The sequence below is a fragment of the Pristis pectinata genome, chromosome 6 (genome assembly GCF_009764475.1).
Source record: "Pristis pectinata isolate sPriPec2 chromosome 6, sPriPec2.1.pri, whole genome shotgun sequence".
Taxonomy (NCBI): domain Eukaryota; kingdom Metazoa; phylum Chordata; class Chondrichthyes; order Rhinopristiformes; family Pristidae; genus Pristis; species Pristis pectinata.
In genome coordinates this window covers 62,743,221-62,755,727 of record NC_067410.1, presented here as the reverse complement: position 1 = coordinate 62,755,727, position 12,507 = coordinate 62,743,221, and the positions used below count along the sequence as shown (strand labels likewise).

The window sequence follows — 12,507 nt, the reverse complement described above, 5'->3', positions numbered from 1 at the left end:
TTACACCAATGTTAGCGAGATGAATAAACACATACATTTTGTCTATGAAATCACTGAATAATTGATGGAGTATAACTGGGTGGTTCGAAAGCTGAAATTATGGAGTGGAATTAGCACTGTCCCCTCTGGCCTGATTCTAGCATGATACAGACCCATTATTTCAGGTCAATAGTCATTTAGCAAAGAAGCTTGGCAGCCAACACACAGAGGCCATTGGGGGTCCTTGTGGGGATGGGCGAGAGGATTTAAGTTGTGAACATGGTGCAGATCACATTGGCTAATTCACACCTCTATTTGGTTGTCATCCTGCACAATTGACCTGGGATCTGAATTGAAATTCAACCCAGACCGATGGAATGGAGGTCTCCAACTAATCACTAAATGAATTCCAGGTGAAATTATTCCAGTTGCATTTGGTCTAGAATTCCTCTGTGAACTTTTGAGATGTTGGTATGATGTTCTGCAGATGAACAATGTTAAGTTGTAGTGGTTTCATACATCATGAAAGTAATTAAGCTATTGTTACAGGGTTTTGACAAGTATGTATTCTGGAGTCTTAATCCTTATAAGTTGCTCAGTTGGAATTATTGCTGGAGAAATGTTGAAGCTGAGTCTGGCTGAGTTATTTAACAAACTTCTTTCCTCTTAGCCTGAGAAGGACGGTATGTTTCTGCGAGGAATTGGCCTGAATCTGACCAGCGGCCAGTACGTGGCCCCAGTGGCCGGGTTTTATCAGTTCTCCGCCAACCTCCATATCGGTAAGTACACGAACTGGTTATATGGAATTAACTAATCCATAAGGGCTGAATGAGTTTACTGGAGTGTGCAGAACTATGGGGTAGATCTGGACCTCTAGAAGAGTTGTATAGTTGTATAAAATGGGTAATAGTGAATTTGATTCTCTCCCAAGTTTATTTCCCAAGGAAAGATGTAAAGAGAAGTTAAAAACAAACTGCTGGAGGAACTCAGCGGCTCAGGTAACATTTGTAAAAGGAAATGGACAGTTGGCATTTCGGGGCAATTGATGAAGGGTCTCAACCCTAAACGTCAACTGTCCCTTTCGGTCTACAGATGCTGCCTGACCCGCTGATTTCCTCCAGTGGTTTGTTTTTTTGCTATAAATTCCAGCATCTGCAGTCTTTTGTGACTCTAAAAAAAGGAGTTGCCAACTTGCAACTGCTTGTTATACACTATCACACTAAATCAAAACCCACCTTTTTTTTCAGGTTGGAGAGTGATTAATGCATCTCAATGCAATCTGACAAAACAGTCAAATGTCTCCATTTTCATCAGATTGTGAGAGATTAAACGGGGAACAGCTACATTCATTTTTATTCATACCAGTGGTTGAACTTAAAATCTCACCTTGTTATTTTCCTTTTATATAAACAAATTATATAAGACTATGTTCTTTTCTGAAATACCTGCTTGTGGAAACAATTGATTTGAAATTGGACCCATGTGTACACATATTTAATGTGTAAATTGTATATAAAAGCAGCTTACTGCAGGTTAGTTTGCACCAGTAATGATTTCTGGGTTAATTAACACCCACCAATGCTCGGGCAGCTCTGTTCCTGGTGTTTGTCCGCTGTTCAGTCACACTGATAATGATGTCATAGTGTGCCCAGCAGATATTTTCACAAATTGGTGCATTAAGGTGCAACTTAGGACCTTGCTAATTAGCTACCAAAAATACAAAGAGAAAAGTCTGCAGCAAATACAACATGAGTTAAAGTTTTCCTGATGTAATATGGCATAATCAGAGCCTCTGCAATATGCAAAACCATCGTGTGTGTTCCCTTGATGATTGCAGCATTTCTGTCATGCCGTTTGATGCAAGATGCTGCAATGCCTGTCAGGCTCATTATCCTGTATTTTACAGTGGCATGTGGTACTTGCAGTACAGGATTTGATAAGGGCATAGCATCAAGTAGGAGACTGGCCACGAGCACTGCATTTACAGTTTTGCACCTCCTTCACATTTTCCCTCACCTCCGTGACTGCCTTTCTGTAGCTGATCTGTGGATTCTTTAAGATCCTTTAAGATTCTTTAAGATTAAATATGCAGGGAGATTGTGCAGGGTTGTAAGACTAATAGGGTTGTTATAGTAGAGGATTTTAACCTTCCTAACATAGACTGGGACTGCATACTGTTAAAGGCTTAGATGGGGTGGACTTTGTTAAGTGCATTCAGGAAAGTTTCCTTGGGCTGTATATAGATGGCCCTACTAGGGAGAGAGCAAAGCTCGACCTGCTCTTGGGTAATAGGGCGGGGCAAGTGACTGAGGTGACAGTGGGGGAGCACTTTGGGACCAGTGACCATAGTTCTAATAGTTTTTAAATAGTTATGGAAAGGGACAGAACTGGTCCACAGGTTCAAGTTCTAAATTGTGGCAAGGCAAATTTTTACAGTATGAGACAGGAGCTTAAAGGTTGATAGGAGTAAGTTGTTTGCGGGAAATGGGACCACAGGCAAGTGGGAGGCTTTTAAAGGTGAGATAGCGAGAGCTCAAGTTTTGCATGTTCCTGTTAGAGTGAAGGGCAAGGCTGGTAGGAGTATCATCCCTGCATGACGAGGGATATTGAGGCCTTGGCCAGGACAGAGGCATGGGTCAAGTACAGACAGCTGGGATTAAGTGAACCCCTGGAGGAGTATAAGGGATGCAGAAGTGTACTCAAGAAGGAAATCAGGAAGGCAAAAAGGGGGCATGAGGTAACTTTGGCAGAAAAAATTAAGGAAAATCCAAAGAGATATTTATATAAATTAAGGGAAAAAGAGTAACCAGAGAGAGAATAGGGCCCTTCAAATACCAAAGGGGACATCTTTGTGTGGAGCTGCAGGAGATGGGCAAGGTACTTATTAAATATTTCTCCTCTGTTTTTACCGTGGAGAAAGACATGAAGAATTCGGAACTAGAAAAGTAAATGAGAAGATCTGGGGGTTAGTTTGTATTACAGTAGAGGAGATGCTGGATGTCTTAAAAGTTATGAAGGTAGACAGATCTCCAGGGCCTGACCAGGTTTATCCAAGAACACTGTAGGAGGCTAGAGAAAAAATTGCAGGAGCCCTGGCTGAGATACTTGCATTATCATTAGCCACGGGTGAGGTGCCGTTGGACTGGAGGGTAGCAAATGTTGTGCCTTTATTTAAGAAGGGCGGCAAAGAAAAACCTGGGTGCTATAGGCCAGTAAGTCTTAGCATCTGTGGTAGGAAAGTTACTGGAGAGGATTCTGAGGGATAAGATATACATACATCTGTAAAGACAGGTTGACTTGCGGTAGTCAGCATGGCATTGCGCATGGGAGATCATGTCTTTACGAACGATTGAGTTTTTTAATGATGTGACCAAGAAAGTTGACGAGGGTAGGGCGGTGGACATGGTGTATATGGACTTCAGTAAGGCCTTTGATAAGGTTCCACATGGTAGGCTGCTCTGGAAGGTTAGATCACATGGAATCCAGGGAGAGCTGGCTAGTTAGATACACAATTGGCTTGATGTAGAAAGCAGAGGGTGATGGTGGAAGGTTGTTTTGGACTGGAGGCCCATGACTAGTGGTGTGTCTCAGGGGTCGGTGCTGGGCCCATTGTTGTTTGTCATCTATATCAATAACTTGGATAAGAATTTGCAAGACATGGTTAGTAAGTTTGCAGATGACACTAAAGTAGGTGGTATAGTGGACAATGAAAAAGGTTATCAAAAATTATGGGGTGATCTTGATCAGCTGAGTAAATGGGCCGAGGAATGGCAAATGGAGTTTAACTTGGTTAAGTGTGAAGTGTTGCACTTTGGAAAGTCAAATCCAGGTCGGACTTTCACAGTGAATGACAGGGCCCTGGGGAATGTTGTAGAACAGAGGGACCTTGGAGTACAAGTACATGGTTCACTGAAAGTGGAGTCACAGGTAGACAGAGTGGTGAGGAAGGCTTTTGGCATGCTGGGCTTCATCAAGTCAGGGCATTGAATATAAAAGTTAGGTCATGGTGCAGTTGTACAGGATGCTGGTGAGGCCGCACTTGGAGCGTTGTGTTCAGTTTTGGTCACCTTGCTCTGGGAAAGATGTTATTAAATAGGAAAGAATGCATTAAAGATTAACAAAGATGCTTCCAGGACTTGAGGGACTGAGTTATAGGGAGAGGATCGACAGGCTAGGACTTTATTCCTATGAGCATAAGAAACTGAGAGGAGATGTTACAGAGACTGAAAGGTGATTGTGTATAAAATCACGAGGGGCATAGATAGGGTGAATGCACTCAGTCTTTTTCCTAGAGTTTGCAGTATCAAGAACTAGAGGGCATAGGTTTAAGGCAAGAGGGGAAAAGTTTAAGAGGAACATGAGGGGCAATTTTTTTACAGGAAGGGTGGTATCCATGTGGAATGAGCTTCCAGAGGAAGTGGTTGAGGCAGGTACAATAACAACTTTTAAAAGACAGTTGGACGGGTACATGGATTGGAAAGGTTTAGGAGGTTATGGGCCAAATGCTGGCAAATGGGACTAGCTTGGATGGGGCATCTTGGTCAGCAGGGACCAGTTGGGCCAAAGAGCCTGTTTCCATGCTGTGTGACTCTATGACTCTACTTGATCACTTTCTCAGGGGTCAGTGTGGCAAAGACTGGTAGCTGTGAGCTCCTGATGTGAATTGCAATGATCTCTTTCAGCAAATGAATTGGTGTGCAATGTGTCATAGTGCTACTTTTAAAATATTTTTGTCCAATAAAATATCTTCTCAGAAGATCAAACTAGGCATGAGCAAAAGGGGGCAAACAACCTCGAGCCAAATATCTCTTTCTCTGTAGAAAAACTGTCATATATCTCAAAATCTCCTTCAAATCAAACCTCTGCTTAATCCTTTCTGCTGTAATGAGAACAATTCCAATTTGCCAATTTCCCCACACAACTGAAATCCTGCATCACCAGAAAACTTCAGTAAATCTTTGCATCGCTGTCAAAGACCCAGTATCCTTCTTAAACCATAGTGTCCAGAGTGGGCACAATATTTTAGCTAAGATCAAAGCAATGCTATTGACATTTCCTAACCTCTGTACAAAATATTGGCCTACTGTTAAACAAGGAGTAAAAAATGCAGTATGCAATTAACCTTGCCAGTTAATTCCTCACATACATTCCATGTATAGCAAGAAGCCTGGTGAATTCATGCTGCCTGCTGCTTTGCATACATCCTGTATGTGCTCAACACTACCTGTGCTAGTCATAGACTGCAAACATTGGCAGATCCTCTGATTTCCAGATTGGTTACTGCAACTTAAAGATGGCCTGTAGTTAAAGGGGAACAGTATTGTAATTGGAAGAAATGGGATTGTCATTTGAAAACAGAGTCTGACCTAGATACTCTGAGCAATGACTACACAATTAAGAAACCCAATACACTGCACTGGAGGTCTTGATGGAAGAGGTGGAAGAAAGGAAATTGTTCTTTTATTTTACTTATTCATTTTTTTGGTGTCACTGGCAAGACCAATGTTTACTGCCCATCCCTCAATGCCCCTGAGAAGCTGGTGAGCCTTTGCACACAGGGGAGGCACAGGAAGAGGAAGAGGTTTTCCAGATGGCAATGTGAATAAGTAGTGGTGGAGTTCAACACCAGGTATCTTGCTCTCAGAGCATGAGTACAATATTGGAAGTTTCACAATCAAGGTGAATATGATCAACTTAAAATAGCACAATTTATCAATATTACAAGTGACTAGTGATATTTAAAGGATAATTTATCACCTAAACTGAAAGAGTAATGTGCATCCAAAAAGGTTGGCTGTACCATGAGTCTCATTCTTTGTTTATTGCACAACATCTACTGACAGTATCGACTATCAATTAATATTCTGCCCCAAATTTCAAATAATTTATATCACTTTCACACTGTGTGTAAACGTCATACCGACAACTCACTGGTCACAGTGTCTGGCAGCTATTCAACTCTGGCAGTCATGTCACTCAGACTTATTGCTGATGTTCAAATTTTCATTCTTCTGTGCAGAAAAGATGGAGAATAGTGATGGAGAAGCAATGAATCTAAAGGGGACAAGTGTGTCTGCATCCTTGACCCTCAGTGGAGGACAACATCTGCTGGCCATCCTGGGAAGGGGGCATCAATAGGACAGAAACAACCAATGATGAGGGTGGCTGTTTGCCTAACTCTTCTCTTCTGAATCACCAGCAATACCGTAGAAGGTGTAAACATGAACTGCTCAATTTCTCCTCCCTCCCGATCACAACCCAATCCTGGTCCCTTTGGCAGTTCAGATACCAATAACCAGAAACTTCCCGCTTGCAGGAGGAAGAGAAAGGTGAAGATGGTGAGGCACCATCACTCTGTCTCATAGTTACAGCTAACTACCCAAATGCTGAAATTGTATACTTTAGAGGGTAGGATAAAGAGGGATCTGCACATGGTGAGACAGAGAACACAGGTAGGAAGGACGGTTGTGTGGCTAGCCTGGAGAAGGTGGGCTAGTTCTCATCAGAAACACAGAACGTAAGAAATATCAATGTTAATAGGTCAGTCATTCAGTCATCCCCTTGTGCCTGATCTTTTACTTCAGCACATTTTCCTGCACTAACCCAAAATCATTTGATTTGCTTAGTATCTAAAGGTCTATCAGTCTCTGTCCTGAATATATTCAGTGAATGAGCATCCACAGTTCTCTTGGGTGGAGAATTCCAAACATTCACTGCTTCTGGGTAAACATATTTTTTGTTCTCTTTGTTCTGAATGGCCGACGACTTATTTTAAGACTGCAATCCCTGGTTCTAGACACTGCAGTGAGGGAAATCATCCCTGCACCTACTCTGTCAAGCCTCGTAAGAAGTCTTATTCATTTCAATGAGATTACCTCTCATTCGTCTAAGCTCAAGAGAGTCTGGGCTAGTTCGGTTGACCTCTGCTCAAATGACAAAACCTGGTATTACAAGAATCAATCTTAAAGCAGTGAGAAGACTGATTAAACATAGTCATAGAGTCATACAGTAATACAGCACAGAAACAAGCACTTCGGCCCTACTCATCTATGCCGACCAAGAAGCCCATCTAAGCTAGTCCCATTTACCTGCATTTGGCCCATATCCATCTAAACCTTTCCTATCCATGAACCTGTCCAAGTGTCTTTTAAATGTTGCAATTGTACCTGTTTCAACCACTTCCTCTGGCAGCTTGTTCCATATACCTACCACCCTCTGCATCAAGAAGTTGCCCTTCAGGTCCCTTTTAAACTTTTCTACTCTCATCTGAAACCTATGCCCTCATTTTTAATTCCCTTTCCCTGGGAAAAATACAGTGTGCATTCACCCTATCCATGCCCCTAGTGATTGTATACACCTCTGTAAGGTCACACCTCAGTCTCCTATGAATCATGTGCCTAGACAGTGGGTACCAAGCTTTTTGTATGAAAGAACTACGTGCTCACATGTAGTTTTAGTCCAACTCCTTTCAATAAATTTTTAATGAAATAATAGGCCTTTTCTTTCAAGGAGTTAGGGCTGCCCTGGGGATTCAAGAAGATTGGTGGCAGCCTGATGGCCAGAGCTATTTTTATTTAACTTTTTTAATTTTTAACTTTTTGTGAACTTTTTACCTAAATTATCCCAATATTATGAAAGCCTCATCTTCACCTGGAGGGGGGTGGGGGGGGTGGGGGGGGTGGGAATGGTCACCAGCTTGGGAACCACTGATCCGTAGAGTAAATAAAGAGATGCATAACTGCAAGGGTCGAGAACCAGATTATTCCAGAATGAATTGGATAAGTACTTGAGGAATAAATACTAGAGAGTCATAGGGAAAGGGTCAGGAAATGGGTTTCAAAATTCTATAGCCTAGCCCAACATTTTTCTGATTCAGAGTACTGAAAAACCTCATTGTAGGGACAACAGACTTCCAGAACTTTATTCTGACTGCTGAGCATGTGCAGTGACATTGATTTACAGCCAGAAAATCTTACCTAAGGCACCGACTGATGTTTTCATTTAAGTTTTCTTGAACTATATGGTCAACATTTTTGAACTTGCTTAAGGTAACTCACTAGAGTTAGAGTGAGGTTAACTACCACTGCGTCTTCTTCTCAGGCTGTCCCTCAGGATCTTCTAGCCTGGTTTTTTGAGTTCTGAGGTGACTAATGAGACCAGTATGGGAACTGTAGATTCTTCCACAGATGGGACAGGTGTGCCTGGTGGGATAGATGGGTCAGTAGTTTGGGAGATGGCGTGTTCCTTCTGTGGTTCACACTGGGCATCTGCGTGCTCCTGATGCAGGGGGTCAAGGTTCTTACTATCATCCTATGTGCTCCTTTTCCACTTTGAGTGGTCATGGGCTAGAGATTCCAAGGAGGTACTGCGTAAAAGGCATGAACATTCTGTGTCATGTGAGTCATTTGTTGTTCTGCATGGAATACAATGGACCTAGGTAGCATATCATCAAGAGAGCCAAGATCTATTGCACTATTTGACACCCTTAAATATATCTTTATATTACTGTTTTATGGAACCATCTAATGTCACACTGCTGACTGTTAAGAGATCTTCTACTATTCCAAGGGAGCAAAGGTAGGAACGGTTACCAAAGGTGAATGGCTATTATTGACTTTGAGGTTTAGTAAAACCTGGATGTGATCTGCACACTTCCTCTGAGCACACTCTTGATAGACCGAGGTTACAGGTAATGAAGAAGTCACATGACCACACACAGGCTATGTGATGAACTACAACTATGAGGCTTCTGATCCCAAACAGTCAATAAGGAGGCTCACATGGACATCACTGGCAATCTCCATTTCTAATCAGCCCTTAGTTGAGGAGGGAGTTAAGATAGGTGTGGAGTCACACATAGGCTAGCCTGGATAAGGACAGCAGATTTCCTCTCCTGAGTACATTAGTGAATCAGATAAGTTGTGATGAAAATCCAGTAGTTTTAAAGTTACAATATTGAGACTAGGTTTGGTTTTAGATTAGAGCTACAGACACTGCAATGCTGATTTTATGAACTGCGAAGCTCTCTGCAGGGACGCCGTGAGCTCAGCTCTTCATATCCTGTTGCATGGAAGATCATTACAGCAGTGGTGGATTACAAGGGTCACTTCACTCCTCTACAGCAGTTATGACTCTGCCTTGGGTGGCACTATACTGGCAGTCCTACATCTGACCTGAGGACTTCATGCTTGCCCTGGTAACAGTGTGTTTCCTCTTTTTATTTTGCAGAACACAGAGAGCATCAAAGAAGAAGGCACAATAGGCCTCAAGATAATATCCGAATTCTCATCTGCATTGAATCTCTATGTCAGCACAATGTGTAAGTGTGATAATCCACTGTTGCCATGGGACCATCAAATACAATCCAGCAGCAGAACAACAAGCAAATTCAAGCATATCTAGATCAAGGTGTCAGATACGGAATAGGAATCCAACACTAGGAATCTACTGGCAAGGATGTAAATATACAAAATTAAAGAAGTGTAGTGGTTCACATGCTTTCTCAAGGCTATTTAGGTATTCAATAAGATCATCACTGACCAATCACAACTCTATTTCCCCACACCACCACTTAATGCCCCAAAATCTGTCGATCTCAGTCTTGGATGTACTCAACAACCAAGCCCTTTGGGGTGGAGAATTCTAAGATAGTGAGCACCTTCCAAGTGAAGAGGCTTCTCTTTATCTCAGTTCTCAGTGGCTGACCATTTACCCTGAGACACTCCAGCCAGGGAAAATGATCTCTCCGGAACTATTCTGCCAAAGCCTTTTAAGATTAAATCTAATCAAGTAAAATTTAAAGAGACTGTGTTCGAGACAGAAGAAATTGGATTGAAGGGTGAGGTGACTTGGGTTGATTCCTCAAAACTGGAGGGACCTAAACTGACAGTATAACTGATTTTTTACTATAAATACTCATCAGGTCAGGCAGTACCTGTGAAGAGAGGAACAGAATTAATGATTCTGACCGATAACCTTACATTACATAATTCAATAAATTCTGGAAACATCTATGAAACTAGCAGCACCCCATCTGTACAACACAAACCATCCATCCAACAGTAAGTGACAATCAGCCAACAGTAAGTGAATGCTGGTAGCTGATAATAGCATTATCAGTTGCTCTAGCCAATAACTCACCATAGCTTCAAGGTAGTCTCCTTCTCCTCCTCTTCCAGTTCACAGACATGATTTGGCTAATTGTTCAAATGAAAAGGCATGGATTTGAAAGTTACATTTCTTTCTCTCTCCACAGGTGCTGCCTGAACTGCTGAATATTTCCAGCATTTTGTTTTTTTTAAATCAGATTTCCACTCTTTTTTTTTGCTTTTTACAATTAGTTCTTACTGTTGCTGTATAATATAACGTCGAGATCATTTCTGACACCAATACTCACATGCCAAAAGCACTAGAACTAAAGGGGCCATGAACCTGATCTTGGAATATTTATGACTCACCAGTCAGTTATTAAGCCCACTCAATTTTCTGTTCTATAATTTGAATAGAAGAACATTGGATGATTATAAAATCGACATTTCATTACTAACTTGTTTTGTGTGATCCTTGGAGATCAATTTCACCCTAAGGTGCCATACGGTGGAACATGTTGTTGCACATGCTGCTGTCTCCTGGATATCCTGCTTTACATTTCATAGATAGTAAATCCTGAATGTGCTAGTGAAACCTAGGAGCAAACACACCATGAACCTATAAAGAATGGAATTTTCTTTCCCAGTAACCTATTTGGATTCAAATAGCTATTCCAGTAAACAATGACATTGCAAACTTGTTATTATTGCAATATAATGCTACTCTATTACCACCATACACTAGCACGGCGCTACAATTATGTGTCACTATAATACAACAGTATAATACCTCAACTGTATTGTGGAACACAAGAATAGGAGTTGGCCATTCAGTCCCTCAAACCTGTTCTGCCATTCAATTAGATGATGACTAATTTTACTCCAACACACACCCATCTTTGCCCCACATCCTTTGAAAGACTCATTGACTGAAAATCTGAGTTTTGGGGGTTAATTTCTCATATTTTTACTTCTCTCTGTGTGGGAAAGTGCTAACTGTCAGCTTCCCTGAAAAGTACAGTTCTACTTATTTGTTCCTTTGCTCTGACCTCAACTACTGGAGGAAAACCCTCCTCCTATCTGCCTAATTAGATCACTCCTGTACTCAAGAAAGTAGAAACCCAGTTAACAAAACCTGTTTGCTAATTCATCTCCTTTAGCCTCGATATCATACTGACAAACTTGTTCTGCATGCCCTCCTAGATACCTTTTATTTAGCATGACGCAAAGTGTTGAACAGAATACCCTGATGATCATCTGTGCAGCTATATATTATTTCCATTCTGTTGCATTCTTGCCCATTTGAGATAAAGGCCAATATCACTTTTGCCTCAACAAAGAAATGGATAGATAATGTAATGAGATATTTACTTTCTATCCAATACGGTATACCTAAATAAAACCAGAAAATGCTGGAAACACTCACCAGGTCAGGCACCATCTGTTGTTAGGGACAATGAATTAGCCTTTCATGTCAAACACCCTTCATCGGATGAGCTTTCATTGGTTCTGATGAGGGTTCTTCATCTTGAAACATTAATTCTGTTTTTCTTTCCACAGATTCTGCCTAAACTGCTGAGAGATTCAAGCACTTTCTTGTTTTATGACCAATTTTCAGCATCTGTAGTGTTTTGATTTCCATTCTTGGTGTATCGCACCTGGGATGGTGCAGAGACATGCTTACTCAGCACCTAATCGAGCTAGGAGCACCCTGAGTGATAATAAAGAGAGATCTTTACATTTTCACCAGGAAAGAGATAAATGTGGTGTCATAGAGTGCTTTGAACTTGCCTTGCAAGTTCTTCTGCATTTAACTAGCAATAAGCCGACTGTACTTACTCTAAAAAATTGAAATGGAAAGAGCTTTAACTCATAGCACTGAATTCTCTTATCTGCCCGAGCTTAATATGCTCAGAAATAGTTCGAAAGGGTCTTTTTTCCTGTACTAGGGCAGATTCCCAGAACCTGGGAAGGAAGAACAGCTCACAGTCCCCATGCTGTGCTTGAATGATCTGAATGAGATCTATTTACAGGATCTGCAGTTACTGTGGACAGATGATAATCTCTGCATCTTCCTCTCATCCTTTTTGCTGTCTGCAACAAAAATTCAAACAAAGCTCAGTCCTGTCTGAGAGCTCAAACAGAGCCTCTTTCACCAGCAATGATTGGCCCTGCAGTCTTTTGGTGCTCTTATCCCTGATGCAGTTCTGTATTTTCCTGTCTGGACAAGCAACAACCAGATGGAAAAGAATGAGTGTGAAACAAACTCTTGTGTTTGATAAGCTAAACATACGTCTTTCCATATGAAGCACATGGATTTCCAGGTTAGAGGGGGAGTTCCAGGTTAGAGGGGGAATTCATTCTCACTTGTTACATTACAGTCATACACCATCTACAATTTTTGCTGGGATTTGAACACACCATTGAGAGTACGCCCATA

At 41.5% G+C, this 12,507-nt stretch overlaps 1 protein-coding gene across 1 annotated transcript in view; it reads left to right on the top strand.

Annotated features, from left to right (window-relative positions):
• Positions 1-12,507, top strand: part of LOC127571840 (erythroferrone-like) — a 73,891-nt gene that overhangs the window by 46,574 nt on the left and 14,810 nt on the right. Inside the window, exons 5-6 of the mRNA XM_052018586.1 lie at positions 650-758; positions 9,208-9,298. Of these exons, the coding sequence (XP_051874546.1) occupies positions 650-758; positions 9,208-9,298 (200 nt within the window). The remainder of the gene's footprint in view (positions 1-649; positions 759-9,207; positions 9,299-12,507) is intronic.